This window comes from Ochlerotatus camptorhynchus, unplaced genomic scaffold, assembly GCF_037179485.1.
Source record: "Ochlerotatus camptorhynchus isolate MF236.1 unplaced genomic scaffold, CSIRO-AGI_Acam_v1.1 ptg000055l, whole genome shotgun sequence".
In the NCBI taxonomy this organism is placed as follows: domain Eukaryota; kingdom Metazoa; phylum Arthropoda; class Insecta; order Diptera; family Culicidae; genus Ochlerotatus; species Ochlerotatus camptorhynchus.
This window is the reverse complement of record NW_027040545.1, coordinates 1,941,843-1,957,831: the sequence shown is the minus strand read 5'-3', so window position 1 is coordinate 1,957,831 and position 15,989 is coordinate 1,941,843. Positions and strand designations below refer to the sequence as shown.

The following is a 15,989-nucleotide window of genomic DNA, read 5'->3' as shown; positions in this document are numbered from 1 at the left end:
GATCAACATAAACTAGTCCTATGTAGAACCTGTTTGAAGTGTCCAAATGTAGTGATCCTCCGACTTGTGATAAAAGATAATCGGCTGTAGTTGCTGGCTGGATTCGAGTGTAGGTAGCCAAGTATCAGGTCCAGCAACTTGCAATTTCTTGACGCGAATACGACGAACAATGGAATATCTTGGTTCCAATAAAGGTTTCGAAAACGTATGTCAGCGAAAAATAGCAGCCCTTGGAGGATGGGATGCAGTTCTCGCAGGGCTTCTTTTGCATAGATGGTCAGATTCCTTTTGAAATGGATAATCGCGTTCTTGATCTCAAAAAGACTTACTTGATGTTTAGAAATTTCCGGAAGGCGTTTAAAGGAGCCTCAGTGACCCTTTGAGTAAGTTTAGAGAAGATCAAATGAACCACAAAGTAGTTAAGATTTCTTCAAACAAGTTTAGAGATCTTTCAATAAGTTTAGGAAACCTTGATACTACTCTCGAAACCTTTAAAAATATTAGGAGACCTCATAGAAAGTCGTGTAGAAATTCCAGGAAATTTAGGGCACTTAAGAGTTGTTCAGAGAACTTAAAAAATAAAAGCTTTGAAAACATAAAAGTACATGGTCGTTCAGACCGACTCGAAATTGAGTCGAGTCGACGCAATTTCGGCAAAAGTGGATTTACTCCAAAGTGAGTTGAATTTTCCTTTTAAAAGCCATGGAAAACCAGGCAAAACTTCTCGAATATGAAGAAAATCCATAAAACTTTTACTCAGTCTGAAAGTATACTAATGTACTGTGTGAAACCTCTATCGATTTTTTGATATTCGTAAATTTTTTCCTGGAAAAGCTCGGAATATTCAACTCACTTTTGCCGAAATTGAGTCGACTCGACTCAATTTCGAGTCGGTCTGAACGACCGTGTACTTTTATGTTTTCAAAGCTTTTATTTTGTTTAAGTTCTCTGAACAACTCTTAAGTACTCTGAATTTTTCTGAGGTTCCCTAATTTTTCTGGAATTTCCACGACTTTCTCTGAGGTCTAATCTTCTGAACGATCGTGTGGATCTGGAAACCTATACGAATCCTAAGGACCTATAAACGGGCACTTCGGAAAAGTTCGTGGTTTCTGAAATCTTGGCTGCTGGTTGATTGAATATGCAAGATGAGGGTGGCCTTCCAATTTGTCACTTATACCCCATTGCATTTTTTTACTTTATTAGAGAGATTTTTAGCCGTTTGCTGGTTTATCTCTAAGCCCCATTGCTATTATAAAACTGCCAGGAACGTTTCCTATGACTTTACGCTCCCGACTAACAAATCTACAAACTCCTGTGACACTCTAGGAGCCATGGTACTGACATCATCCGGTCTCTCAAAACAGTGATTGGCTGTACAACTAAATGCCCACCCTTTAAAGGTGAATGATTCATACGGCGTGCAATCTATCCCGTCTCGTGGTTTTCCGTGCTCTGCCCAGCTGCTCACTCGTGCAAACACATGTGCGTTCCTTATGATCCAACCGTTTTGCTACAACTTCTATAAACAAACAAATCGAAACTGATAAGAACGTTCTGCATTTCATTCTTGCTCTACCCTAGGAACAATACCAGCACAATCAACAACTAATAATAAGTCTCCCTCACCGGAGAATACGATCAAAAGCAACAACCGGATAGGAGGAGGGGGTGGTGGGGGTGCTGTGATCGACTTTCAGGGCGAGCTGGCGGCCAAATTGACGCTCAAGAAGCAAAAGAACAGTAGCAATAGTACCAACAATGCCATCGTAAACAATAACAACAACAACAGTATCAACCAGGTGCCGGTGACGGAGAGCAATCTGCGGACGAATCGAGGACCCCCACCGCAACCCCCCCTGCAGTTGAAGGTGTGTATTTACTTTATTTGATATGTCAGATCGGTGATAAATGCTGTTTCATTTGATTTTTTTTAGAACGCCAATGATTCATCGAGCAACACCCTGGGGAAGTCGAGCTATTCCAGTCAAAAAAGGTACGGTTTCCGCTCTTTGTACGCATGATAACCCTACACTATCTCAGCTATTAGTAATAGGCGGGTTTCCCTGCTCTACCGTGTGTTGTGTTACGTAATTTGCGTGATTTTAGCTTGCTCGGCATTTGATAGAATAGGTAGAATCGTATTTATCTGGAGTGATAAGTGGAGTCCTTTTTTAAGTAGCTTGCAATCTACCCTAGATTGTGTTGTGTTGTTTTACAGAAGAGATGCGTACAATGGAGGCGATCACAGTTATGTGACTTTTTGACATCATTCCAAACACTACCTGTCCCAAACATCATAACCCCGAACGCCCATCACCGGAAGTAATCGTTGCATAGCATTGAATTGAAGCAATGTTAATTTAGCTTTACCAGATTTGACGTAATTACAGAAAAAAAAAACAATTTCTTATAGGTACCTGCTGAAAGAAATGGTTGTAGGTATTCGGCAAAACTAAATCATTGGGATTTGGCAAATATGTAGGTGAAGAAATCCTTCAGAAAATCATTCCAAACATGTTGAAGACCTGGAGAAAGGATCTACTTAAAGAATAATGGAAATTGATTCCAGTTTTCCCCTATATTTCCCAGAAGGTTTCTGCACTTTATTGTAGTACAGTCAATTCTCTATATTGTGATATAGAACTTTTACTCAGTTCTATATCTCGCAGTGCAATGGTATTTCCAATTTCGAGATATGGATATATTGTCAACAATTTCGTTGTGTTCTAGAGCAGTGGTGCTCAGGCCTATTTTTTTCAATAGCTGTGTCTTTGTTCGATGGTCATATTTAAAGTTGAATTTTGCTGTATTTCCCCAGTTGTGAAAACGCGCTTGTTTGCTCTAGTTTGGTGCGAAATGCGTAATAATTCTCACGTATCATCAAATAAGGAATAGCGATCACAGGAAGTTCGCTATGCCCCTTCTCACCTTATGGCTAGACGAAGTATTTAAACGCCCCAAAGTTTCATTGGAATCTGAGAGGGTGCTTCGTCTTATGCTTAGCTTTTCACACGTTTTTAAATAAACAAAACGTCATCCCCTACCCCCACGTGTGACGTACATAATGGATCATCCCGGTGTATTACAAAGACCCGTAACGTCTCTCAAGTTGACTGGCTTTTGAAGCGGTGCATTTAGCAACGTGAAGAGCTGCAGTGTAGAAATAATATAGGTCTTAGTTAGCCATGAGCTATTTGAATAAAATTCGTTCTTTCGTCGTCGCTCTAACGGACCTGACGCTATTTTACTTTGCTCCATTCCTCCCAAGAGCTTTTAACAGAGTGAAAACTAAATACACCTTTACTATTTGGTGGTTGACAAAGGAATGAAAGTTTTATTTTCTAGACTTGATACTATAGTATATTCATAGATTGCAGTGATCAATTGTACTTCTAACATCCCGCCTCAATTGATTAATCCCAGCATTATCCGCAGTTTTGCAAATCTAGGGGCCGGAAGTCCTTTTGTCATTATGTCCGCTAATTGATTCTCGGTTGGTTGGTACTGTAGCTTGATCTGCTTTTGTTGAATGAGGTCTCGTAAGAAAAAGTACTGAATGTCGATATGCTTCCTTGGTTCTTCGCAGATAGCAATACACGGTTGGTTGTCCGCATATACCGGTAAGGCAATTGCTACATTAAGCATCTTCAATAGATTCACCACCCACATCGCCTCGCAGCTAGCTTGACAAAGAGCCATGAATTCCGCCCCAGTTGTTGACAATGTCACCGATGTCTGCTTCCTGGTTGCCCACGAGATCGCCCACATACACAGAAAGTATTTCCGATTCTATTGACCGCCGGAAAACAAACCTGTAGTCAACGGTAGCTTGCAGGTACATCAAACTCCGCATCAGGTGTGCCCAATGCTCGTCAGTGGCACTGCACTGGAAACTCGCAAAATAACTTACCGCCGCGCAGATATCAGGTCTAGATGTAATCATTAGATACATTAAGAACCCAATCAGCTCCTTGTACGGCTTCTTCGTGAACCGTGTCGCATCTTCACACTTGAGCAGCTTCAGATGAGGGTCCATGGGAATAGCAGAAGGCCGACAATATGCCATATCAAAACGTTGTACAATCTTCTTCGCGTAGTAGTTCTGGTCGATTGTCATAACGCCACCCGCTCTATCCCGGTTGATGTTTAGTCCAAGAAAACACCGTACCTTGTCCAGGTTTCTTCATCTCGAATTCTCTTGATAACTTTTTCTTTAGGCGTTTTAGCTTTGTCCGTAAGACCTTCAAACCAGCTATTGGTCATCGATAATGAAGAACGGAAAACATTCTGCAGATTATCTAGAGTTAATCCATAAAATCAATGAAGTTACCCTTAAGTTCATTAATACGACCTAATCGCTTAACCCGAAGGGCACTTGCAGTTTGTTCATATTATATATCATTCATTGATTACTACACAACGCCTCTGGCGTGATCAATATGGCTTATATACTCAATCTTCTGTGTCTCTAGAGCTTAGACGTAAGGCTTTTGAACTTTCCCCAGAGTTGACGTATTAGTTATCTAAACTCGAGCTCGATTCTAGAGGCCTCCTTGGTTATCATATAAGCTATTGTACCTACGTTAAACCGTAAGATATCATGACATAAAAAAATTCTAGTTTTAGTTCGTAAGGTGTGTGACGCTGTAAGGACCCTTGGAGTTTCTTCATCCTTAACATATTTACCTGAGAGTCCATTGCTCCTAACAGAAGTCGTCAGTTTCTTTATATAACTTGTAATATTAGCACATTAGCAGAATTTGACCCATAAGATCTCTAGACTTAGACGGCAAGGTCTCTAGAGTAGACGCGTAAGGCCTTTGAACAGTACGTGTGTGGCCTCCGTAGCTAGTACATAAGGTCATTGAAATTAATCCATAAAACTGCTGAAAATGCGCTAGGGCTCTGAAATTGATCCAATAAATATCTAAACTTAACTCATAAGATTGTCATAAGGACTAAAGGTGTCGATTCATAAGCTATTTGGAGTTAGATCATATCGTCTCTGAAATCAACTTAAATGCCTCTAGGCTTAGTCCCATAAGACTTCTACAACTCACGTGTAAGGCATCTCTACTTAAGGTGAATAGCTGTGGAAACCTTATTTCTGATTGATCCCAGTAATACCTCGAAATTTCATGAGCACGGATATCAGCTCCCTCAAAACTTGGAAACTTGGACTCCTTTTTTCAGTGCAGCAAACAGGGAGTTCCAATCTCAGGAGCAAAATCACAAAAGTGTTCGAGATTTATGCTTCAGAAATCTCGAAGTTATAGGGCATATCAGTCATAATGTCGGCCATTTTTGGATTCTGTATGTAATACCCTTAATTCGTAATGCTTCCGAAGTTGAGGTGTAGACTAAAATCCCAAGACTTAGACAAGACTTAGACTAGCACTATAAAACATGTTCCCCACGATTGACATAACAACGTGTGACGTGCATAAAATTTGTTTGGTATAATGGTCATTTGGCTTAATATTAGGTAAAATGGTACACTTGAAGCAGTTAACCGTACTCCAGGGTTGGCATGCTCATTTTTTTTTATGCAAACTGTTCTTTTGCTATTAACTTCTCACTCAGTTGATGAAACTTGGTTTTACTTTAAGCAATCGATAGAGCAGAATCATAGTTCACGCCAGTGGTGTCGCGTAATCTCGCTTTAACCAACTTTGAAAACGTTATTTAGAATAATTTTTACATTCTAATTATTTTCAAAAAGCACAGGGTCGTCTAGTTTCACTGATTTGTATTAATTGATATCTATATTGTTTTATTTGTTTACGTTTTGAGAATTGTTGAAAAAGGTAGATTGAGGTTAAGGCGACGCATTCACGCATTCACGGGTTCACGCATAGAATACTCAAATCACAATATTTGAATTCACACCAATTAGGAAATTCTGAAATGAGCAGCGATTATTTCTCTTTTCGTTTTGTGACGCAAAACTGATAACAGCTTTTCGGCATAATTTTGCGTACCTATAGAAATTAGGGATGCCAGATTTGAAGATATGGCTTAATTTCGAAGATATTTTTTCACGTTTTGAAGACATTTAATGTTTTGTGAAGATTGTTGAAGACATGTTGAAATCGAAGGAGCTTTCCGAAGGCTTTTTAATTTCAAGCAGATACTTAAAGATTTTTGCTATAGATATGATGGTTGTGACTTCAAAGTTTGAGCTCCTTCTTGATGTTGATTATGAATAATGCAAACAATGTTTTCAAAAATATGTACAGGGATATCTGAATATCTTTTAAATTCTTCATGTCATGGAGAATATCTGAGAGACGTCATTAGTAGTTTTGAATAGTTGGAGATTTACAGTATAATCAACCTATAGTCTTGAAAAAAAAATATCACGAGGACTTTACTTATATCTTCGTTTATTCGGAGATCATTTGACATACATACATTTATTTGTACAACATCACATTTAAGATAAGACATAATCAACAATAGTACGCCACAATACTCGGTTTGCGGCTGCCGCTCTCCATCCTCGGTCATGCCCAATGCTCGCTAGATCACGCTCTACCTGGTCCGCCCATCGTGCTCTCTGCGCTCCACGCCTTCTTGTGCCAACCGGATCAGTAGCGAACACCAACTTTGCAGGGTTGTTGTCCGGCATTCTTGCAACATGCCCTGCCCACCGCATCCTTCCGGCTTTGGCCACCTTCTGGATGCTGGGTTCGCCGTAGAGTGCAGCGAGCTCGTGGTTCATTCTTCGCCGCCACTCACCGTTCTCCTGCACACCGCCGAAGATCGTCCTTAGCACACGTCGCTCGAAAACTCCGAGTGCTTGCAGGTCCTCCTCGAGCATAGTCCATGTCTCGTGTCCATAGAGGACCACCGGTCTTATTAGCGTTCTGTACATGGTACATTTGGTGCGGGGGTGAATCTTTTTTGACCGTAGTTTCTTCTGGAGCCCGTAGTAGGCACGACTTCCACTGAAGATGCGCCTTCGTATTTCACGACTCACATTGTTGTCAGCCGTCATTAAGGATCCAAGGTAAACGAATTCCTCCACTACCTCGAAAGTATCCCCGTCTATCGTGACATTACTTCCTAGACGAATCCTGTCATGTTCGGTTCCGCCTACTAGCATGTGCTTTGTTTTTGACGCACTCACCACCAGTCCGACCTTTGCTGCTTCGTGTTTCAGGCGGGTGTATAGTTCTGCCACCGTTCCAAATGTTCTTGCGATAATGTCCATGTCGTCCGCAAAGCATACAAATTGACCGGATTTCGTGAAAATCGTACCCCGGCTGTTGAGCCCGGCTCGTCGCATTACACCTTCTAGAGCAATGTTGAAGAGTAGGCATGAGAGTCCGTTACCTTGTCGCAGTCCCCGGTAAGATTCGAATGAACTGGATAGTTCACCCGAAACCCTTACGCAGTTTTGCACACCGTCCATCGTTGCTTTGATCAGTCTGATCAGCTTCCCAGGAAAGCCGTTCTCATCCATGATTTTCCATAGCTCTGTGCGGTCGATACTGTCGTATGCCGCCTTAAAGTCGATGAACAAATGATGCGTTGGGACCTGGTATTCACGGCATTTCTGGAGGATTTGCCGTACGGTGAAGATTTGGTCCGTTGTCGATCGGCCGTCAATGAAGCCGGCTTGATAACTTCCCACGAACTCGGTCATTTTAGGTGATAGACGACGGAAGATGATCTGGGATAGCACTTTGTAGGCGGCATTCAAAATGGTGATCGCTCTGAAGTTCTCACATTCCAAATGGTCGCCTTTCTTGTGAATGGGGCAGATAACCCCCTCCTTCCATTCCTCCGGTAGCTGTTCTGTTTCCCAGATCCTGACTATCATTCGGTGCAGGCAGGTGGCCAACTTTTCTGGGCCCATCTTGATGAGTTCGGCTGCGACACCATCCTTACCAGCTGCTTTGTTGTTTTTGAGCTGCTGAATGGAGTCCTTAACTTCCCTCAGCGTGGGAGTTGGATCAGTTCTGTCCTCTGCTGCACTGACGTAGTCGTTTCCTCCATTGCGCTGGTCTCCCGTGCCTACGTTCTCCTCGCCATTCAGGTGCGCATCGAAGTGCTGTTTCCACCTTTCAATCACCTCATGTCCGTCCGTCAAGAGGCTCCCGTCCTTATCCTTGCACATTTCGGCTCGCGGCACGAAGCCGTTGCGGGATGCGTTGAGCTTCTGGTAGAACTTCCGTGTTTCTTGGGAACGGCACAGCAGTTCCATTTCCTCGCACTCCGCTTCTTCCAGGCGGCGTTTTTTCTCCCGAAAGATGCAGGTCTGCTGTTTCCGCTTCTGTTTATACCGTTCCACGTTCTGTCGGGTTTCATACTGCAGCATTACCGCCCGCGCTGCGTTCTTCTCCTCCAAAATCGCTCTGCACTCCTCGTCGAACCATTCATTCCGTCGACTTCTTTCTACGTACCCGATGGTGCTCTCGGCTGCGTCGGTGATGGCTGCTTTTACTGTACTCCAGCAGTCCATCGAGCTCGCCCTCCTCTGGCAACGCTGCCTCGAGATTCTGCGCGTATGCTAAGGCGACATCCGGTTGCTTCAGTCGCTCTAGGTTGTACCGTGGCGGGCGTCGGTACCGTACATTGTTGATGACGGAAAGTTTTGGGCGCAGTTTGACCATCACCAGGTAGTGGTCAGAGTCGATGTTAGCGCCACGATAGGTCCTGACGTCGATAATGTCGGAGAAGTGCCGTCCATCAATCAGAACGTGGTCGATTTGTGATTCCGTCTGCTGTGGTGATCTCCAGGTGTAACGATAGGGGAGGTGGTGTTGGAAGAAGGTGCTACGTATGGCCATGTTCTTGGAGGTGGCGAAATCGATGAGTCGTAGGCCGTTCCCGTTCGTCAGCTGGTGGGCGCTGAACTTTCCAATCGTCGGTCTGAATTCCTCCTCCTGGCCTACCTGAGCGTTTAGATCATTTCATCAGGAGATCATTTGAATATTTCCTGAATATCCTATAATTCGATCCCTGAACTTCTTCATAGTTTAAATTTTTCTTTTCAAGATCTCCTAACTCTACGAAGAACTCTGAGCATCCACAAACATGACCGATTTTCCATAAAACCCTCAAAATGTCTACGAATATTCCTGAACATCAAGGAAGTTCCCTGATATTAATCGAAGTTCATTGATTTTTTTATGTAAGATCTCTGACAACCTGCTCCAAAGTTCAGAACCTGCATCGAAGATCCCTGATGATCCTAGAAGTTTGCTGAACTTTTAGGATATCCCTAGAACTTTTTCAAAATCCCCTGCACGTCTATTAAATTGTATCTTCCTCGAATTGCTACGAAAGTTGCTCTTCACCTAATGTTCAGCGTGAATGGCAAAGGAGTTTAAACAAGCTGTCACGCGGAGGTTCACTTACCACGCCGAGCTGTTTGGGATGCTGCACCGTTGCCTGGTGCAAGCGTATAGTTTCCCTATGCTGAGTTTTATTGCTTTGATTAAGGTCGTTGGGTAAATTCTATGGAGCAAACGAGAGCGTACTGCAGATAGTAAAGATAAACAATTTCTATTGTGCGCCTATGCGTTCTCTTATTACATAGCATTGAATTAGAACTTTCATTTTCTTTGCTCTCGTGTGCATTGAGCCTGGCTAAGGGGCTGTTCATTAACTACGTAAACAGTTTAGTGTTTGTTCGAAGTTTGCTGCACTTTTAGAGAGTTTCTTGAATGCAGTTCTACGCAGTTTCCTGTCCTCTTTTTGTGTCAGCTAGGGTCAGGACTGAAATCACCTCCTCTCCTTCAGCGTAGTAGTTATTCGTTAAGTCTTTTAGATATTAATTTGTTTATATTCCGTGTGATTCTTTTGAAAATATCGTAGTTGCATATTAGCCTCTATTTTCGATATCATTCATTACTACACACACACACACAGACGCCCATTTCCTGTTGAATATCAGCTAGAATTCTCATCATACAAAACCCATTTTCTTCTCCCCCCTTCTCTCTCTGTTTATGTACTTCCTCTTCGGGTTGTTCATACATCAATCACCACCCACCATCATCACGAAATGTGTAATGCTTCCGTTTGACTGTACTGACATCGGGCGCGGGTAAGTAGCCAGGCACCCTCGACGCCAAGTCCGTCACCCTCGAATGGGCCCACCTCATCAGTAGTCACTAGTCCCGTCGGAAGCCTCAGCGTGCTACCGAACAAATCGACCCTGTTTGGTGGTGGCGGCGGCAGCAATAGCAGTTCTTCTGGTAGTCCGCAACCGCCAGCAGTGCCTCAGACGCAACCGAGCCCCAAGCCGGTGCCGAACTATGGTAAACCAAATCTGGCCCCGAAGCCTCCGGGGATGCAGCTCAACACGAGCGGCGGTAGTAACAATGGCGGCGGCGGTGGTGGTCCCAATCGGGTCTCCCGACACCACAGTATGAGAAGTCCAAGGTAGGTTCCTTTCCCCTGGGTGCACTCTATTCGTTGGTGGTTTGTTGTATGTGGTTATTAGATTGCTGGTTGTTTGTGCGCACTATTGGGTCAATGTCGTTCAGGGAAGCTACATAAGGACATCAATGCTAAGATTGTTTTTCGGTTGATTGAACAGGTCACCGCCAGTGGCACCGAGTGGTCCAAACTTTGGAGCGAATCATTTCGGAACGTTGCGAGGTCCCCCATCGAGCTTTCAATCGTCGGAGTCGTTATCTAGGCAAAACAATCCTATCGGTATGGAAGATTCAATTTTGCTATTAATCTATAATAATAAAGGACGTAATTTCTCGGTTTTATTCAGGACGACCCGCAGCGCCACCTCCGAAACCACCGGCAATGAAACCCCCACCCCCGCCTCCTATTCGCAGTGTTTCCAACACCAACCTGTCGCATTTACCCATGAGTTTGGCACCAGAGGCGCCGGAACCGAACTTCGGTTCGGCCAACAACGTGGCCAGTGCCGTCGCGGACGAGCTCAAGTCGAAGCTAGTCAACAGCGGTTCGGCGAATAATGTCGCAACGCTCACCAACACCACATCTTCCAATTCCATCGTATCGAACAGCCAGCTTAGCATTGGCAGTACGAAAACCCTCAGCAGTGGCAGTATTAAGGCGACGGCGGCCCCTCCCCTTCCACCCCATCGGACTTGTCCGGCTCCACCACCACCGGTAGGTTCATATAATTGCACTAAAATCAGTAAGCTCTCCCTGTGCTATCTTATCATTGCTCGACACATTCATGATAAGATACTATAATTAAACCATGCATATGACGAACGTTTTGCTAATTTTTCGCAATCAACAGCAACTTAACACCAGCACCAGCAGCAGTATCAGCACCGGTGAAGCACCACCGCAGCCTCCACAGCGAATTTCTTCCATTCGACTGCAGCAACAGCAGTTACAGCAACAACAGCAGCTACAGCAGCAGCAACAGTTGCTCTCCGCCAGCGCCAACAGCCCCAGCAGTACCCTCAACAGTAGTCATCACAGCTCAAATTTGCTACGAAAGGAAACCATAGCTGGGACCTCGGAGCGACGGAAGATGCCTCCCCCACTGAAGGAGATTGACCTCGAGTCCAACTACTCGTTCTACTTCCACAAGGTGACCGAATTTCCCGCACCAATACCCTTTCTCAGTGTGGCCAAAACCTTTCCGAGTAAGATGCGACCGCAACAACAACAACAACAACAGCCACATCAGTAATCAGCGCGATACGACGGGAATGTGATTCCTGCGGGAGTGGATCCCGTGTGCAAGAAAGGGGTCAGTGCAAAGGTGAGTGATTTTTAATTATGTTTGACCCACTTGGAGAATGTTTGTTGCAGAAGTTGTTAATTTCAACGGAAGTGCTGTGTAAACTGGGTAATTACAAACAGCAAGACATTCAGTTACCTCTCAATTCTGGGAGTTAATGAAACTTCCCGGAATTCATGTTGCACTAGCAGCTTTATAAGTCAGATGTCGGTCCCATAGTCGTTTTTGTCAAAATTGAGTATTTCAATGCAAATGGTAACTAATTCTAAATACCCATATCTTCATAATACGGGATGAACTCACCAACTTTGTTCTGAAAAGTTTGGAAAGACAGTCAAATCGGTTGTCCCATCACATAAGAAGCAATGGTACGAAGCAAACTTATAGCGAATTCGTTTATTATCGGGGTTAACACCAGTTCCAACCCAGTGCGAAACCGAACTTTTTGTCAGTGTGAACCTCAACTTGAGCTAGGTTTTAAAATCAAACGAGCAAACTGACGTTTGTCAGAAAACAAGCGGATCCAATCTTGATATCCGATCCAGGTTGGAACTGAATGATAAACGAATTCGCTATTAAAATGCGATTTTCTCGGCTTGCTCTGATTTTCGCTATGAGAAGGACTGTCCATATCAGTTATGGTTTTATGAGCAAATGCCGCTCTTTGCACCTCCGTCCCATAGCGAAAACAGCAAGCCGAGAAAATCGCATTAAGTTTGATTAGTACCATTGGTTCTTATGTGACGGGACAACTAATTTGGCTATCTTAGCAAATCTTTCAGAACATAGTTCCGGAGAACTTTGAGATTAGGGCGTAATTGCTTTTGTAAACAAACACGTCAATCGCCAATTTCTCGCAAATTAAAGCTCAATCTAAAAAATTAACGGCACAAACAGGTAGATAAATGATTCCTTTATCATTTAGTATGGTTTGTTCGCAATAATAAGTTTCAATTTACGATTAATCGGCGATAGACGTGTTTGTTTACAAAAGCAATTACGTCCAAATCTCAAAGTTCTCCGGAGTTGTTGAGTTGATCCAGAATTATGAAAACATGGGTGATTACCTACCATTTGCATTGAAAAATTCAGTGTTGACAAAAGCGGCTAGGGGACCGACATGCGAAGATCGGCAGTTTAGCTCCCGGAGTTAGAGCGTAGGAGTAGCGGCGAGTACCAGAGTGAAGTCCAATTTTGAGAGATCCTGAGCAGTTGTTAATGTACCAGGAGTTCTGCACTGCTTATCACCGCATCTCAGTCCCATTTGGATTTTCGCCAATTTTGCCATAACAACGCTTTTCCGCTATCAATTAACATCTATTTCATATTATGTGATAAAACTACGGACTCTGATGATGAACTATGTGAAAACAACATCAAATCAGTTTGTCCCTGTGGTACCTTGGTATATTCGGATTCCAATTCATGCACACAGTAAACGTGCTTGTTATTTGTTCGGTAGCACAGTATATTCTGAATTTATTAATTATCTTAAGCAATCTAATCGCATATCAGTCCCATTCTGAAATTCAACACTAGTGACATGGGATGTTCTCAGCCGCCCCTTTATATGAAATGCGATGCTTGATTTACGGTGGAACATTAAAATCTAATGGAATTTCAGAAACAACATGTTTCTTTGGAATGGTTTTAATCCAACAACAATGCCTATGATAATTTATCTGTTATTTTATTTCTCAATTTTCAGTACAATCCCTACAACTTGTGCGAACAAACACACACCAATCCAGCGTCGAAATATGTGCACACACACGCAAACAAGGTATTAGTCAGTTGTTGTTGGACCTTATTGTATTGAGATGTGAGAAGTAAAACAGAATATTAACAGAAAGCTACAAAGTCATATCAAAGTTTATGGTAAAAAAAAATAAAACGAACCACATAATAGACACAGAAACTCCCGTTCACAGGCACACGCATACACATTCGAAATGGCAGTATATAAGCACTATAAAATGGAACAGCAAAAATGTATATACTTCAGTAGGACTCGTTCGTTCTCAAGTGAAACTTACTACTTATGATGGCTCCGAACTCTTTCTTGGTAGGAAAGCAAAATGCAAAAAAAAACACAACCAGAGAAACACAAAATACACATTCGTATTAAAATAGAGTTACTGTATCCTCGTTACATAACATAATAAGAACGACTCAAGCGATAGTAAGAATAATAATTATATTAATAATGCAATTAACAAAAAAAAAAAAAGATGCATGCGATAGAAAGCGAGACCGAGGACAGGAGAACGAAGTTAAGCAATTTACTACAGTAACTGCAAGTAACCAATTTTTGATCCCGATCGGGTATTGCGATTCGGGTGAAAACATAAAAAAAAAATGGAAATCAGTAAATTGTTACAATTAAAGATCACTATTCTTTATTAATTTTATTGTTATTTTGTACATAATATAAATATTTAATCCTTCTTAATATTAACTGGAGATGATTTTAATCTATTAGGAAGGCGAAACATTAAGAAAACCGTGGTCAAAAACATATAGTTAAAAAGAGAGAAAAAACTCCCATGCGTCTTGCCCGGTCCTCCAGTACTGGGGAACCAGGTTTCATTCTTCCGAAATGGCCTTGCCGATCCACCAGAGGGTAAGGGAGTTTTCCGCTTCTTGTTGGGGTTTGTCTGTCTGTTGTTGTTGTTCATCGAACGAATCGTCGCTCACATTAGGATGGAACTGGCCGCTCGTTGTGGCCACAATCGGTCTGGACGGGTGGAACGAAACTCCGTTGCAGCAGTCTCGATGCAAAGGGAACTGTTTTCGAGAAATAATCAAGTGCTTATCATCATGGATGGGTTAATCAGAAGAGAGTTACTTACGTCATACTTCCGGTACGATTTGCTGACGGCATCGATATCTCTCAGATTCCAAACCCGGACGATACCGTCGGTGGTTCCTGTTCCGAGCCATTCACCGTATGGGGAAGCGTCGAAGTAAACTCGTTGATTAGTATCACAGGTCCGCTCAAGCACATGGTACGGTTTCTCTAGATTCCTAATGTCCCACAGCATCAGCTTGCTGTCCTTTCTGCCCCCGGAAGCGAATAGGTTGGTCCTGGGAATAAATCTCAGCCAAGTGACTCCGGCGTTATGGCTGCAATCTAGCGAATTATTCCCCACTGGAATGGTCTGATTCGAGTTGGTGGCTAAAGCAGTAATAGACCGGCTCCAGGATCCAAATATCAGCAGATTCGGAAGCGGAGAGCAGATCGTCATACACGAAGCAGTCACCTTTGTAGGGAACGAAGAAATTTCCCTGCCAGGAGCTTTCACGTCGAACGTCTTGATGCTTTTCTTGTATCCACCGTAGATGAATCCTCCGTCGAGGGACCATGTAAGGCTAAGTGCGGCTTCCACTTCGTCCACCGCATTGTAGCCTTTGTAGGAGCATCTCAGTTTACCCGTGTAGGCATCCCACATCTGGATGGGTTCGTGTTGTCTGGAGGCAATCCAAACGCTCGTTTCCGGCATGGAACTGTGCATTCCTGGGTACCACTTGTAGTCGTAGACCAGGGTTGTTTCGCGTACATGCACTGCAGAATCCAGAAGATTTACCGGTCGCTGTGGGGATACCTCCTGCACTCCGTACAAGTCCGATGGAAGCTCAAAAACGTGCATTCCATCGTTGTTGACCGCCGTCAGTACGCAGGAACCGTCCGGCGACCAGAGGCATCCGCGGACGTAGTTTTGCTTCGCTGCTTTATCCCACGAACAGCGACCCACTTCGTGTGCAGCAAACGACTGGAAGTAGTCCTGCTCGTATCCAGCGGATTGTGTTTCGGATTGATCATCGATTTGAGCAGTCTCGACATTTTCCATAAACATATCTTCGATTGCTTCGGTGCTTTGCTCATCAACCATCTTGGTTACTGCCATCGATTCATCTTCTTTCTCTTCCTCCAAAAGCACGTCCTCATCCATCATTGCCGGAGATTGGGACTGCACACCAAGATCGACCGGGTCTTCATTCAACAAGTTGTCCTCGATCACATCCTGATCCAGCTGTTGTTCTCCAATCATTACCATCGATTCCTGGCTTTGAGCGGTACTCACTTCGTCCATCTTGGTCACTTCCGGACCTGCTGGCGCCACCGTGTCATCGCGGCTTTCGTCTTCGGAAGGACGCTTAGTTACACTGGAATCCGACGACATGCTCTTGATGGTACCGGATTGTTTACTAACCTCTTTCGCAATAAGGTTGAATCTACCCCTGAATTTAGGCAGCGGAATTACAATCCACCAAAGTGATCATGCTC

At 43.5% G+C, this 15,989-nt stretch overlaps 2 protein-coding genes across 4 annotated transcripts in view; one reads left to right on the top strand and one right to left on the bottom strand.

Moving 5' to 3' along the window:
* The window catches only part of Vrp1 (Verprolin 1), a 30,353-nt gene extending 16,394 nt beyond the window's left edge, over positions 1–13,959 (top strand). For 2 of the 3 annotated variants that reach the window (XM_065239466.1, XM_065239467.1), the window contains exons 3-9: positions 1,585–1,871; positions 1,938–1,996; positions 10,072–10,401; positions 10,559–10,677; positions 10,745–11,112; positions 11,249–11,722; positions 13,410–13,959. In XM_065239466.1, coding sequence (XP_065095538.1) covers positions 1,585–1,871; positions 1,938–1,996; positions 10,072–10,401; positions 10,559–10,677; positions 10,745–11,112; positions 11,249–11,650 — 1,565 coding nt within the window. In that variant the 3' untranslated portion in view covers positions 11,651–11,722; positions 13,410–13,959. The remainder of the gene's footprint in view (positions 1–1,584; positions 1,872–1,937; positions 1,997–10,071; positions 10,402–10,558; positions 10,678–10,744; positions 11,113–11,248; positions 11,723–13,409) is intronic. The other variant, XM_065239468.1, reaches the window with a different exon arrangement.
* On the bottom strand, positions 13,780–15,966 carry WDR79 (WD repeat domain 79). The gene is made up of 2 exons (XM_065239481.1): positions 14,554–15,966; positions 13,780–14,488 (listed from the first exon to the last, which is right to left on the bottom strand). The coding sequence occupies exons 1-2, from the start codon at positions 15,883–15,885 to the stop codon at positions 14,288–14,290; spliced, it is 1,533 nt and encodes a 510-aa protein (XP_065095553.1). The 5' UTR covers positions 15,886–15,966; the 3' UTR covers positions 13,780–14,287.
* Positions 15,967–15,989: the final 23 nt, after the last annotated feature.

Excerpts from the sequence above, each read along its gene's own strand:
- WDR79 (XM_065239481.1), bottom strand. The coding sequence starts at position 15,885 with ATGTCGTCGGATTCCAGTGTAACTAAGCGTCCTTCCGAAGACGAAAGC. Across the intron at positions 14,489-14,553 it reads AATCGTACCGGAAGTATGAC|TTCCCTTTGCATCGAGACTG; the intron begins GTAAGTAACTCT and ends TCTCGAAAACAG.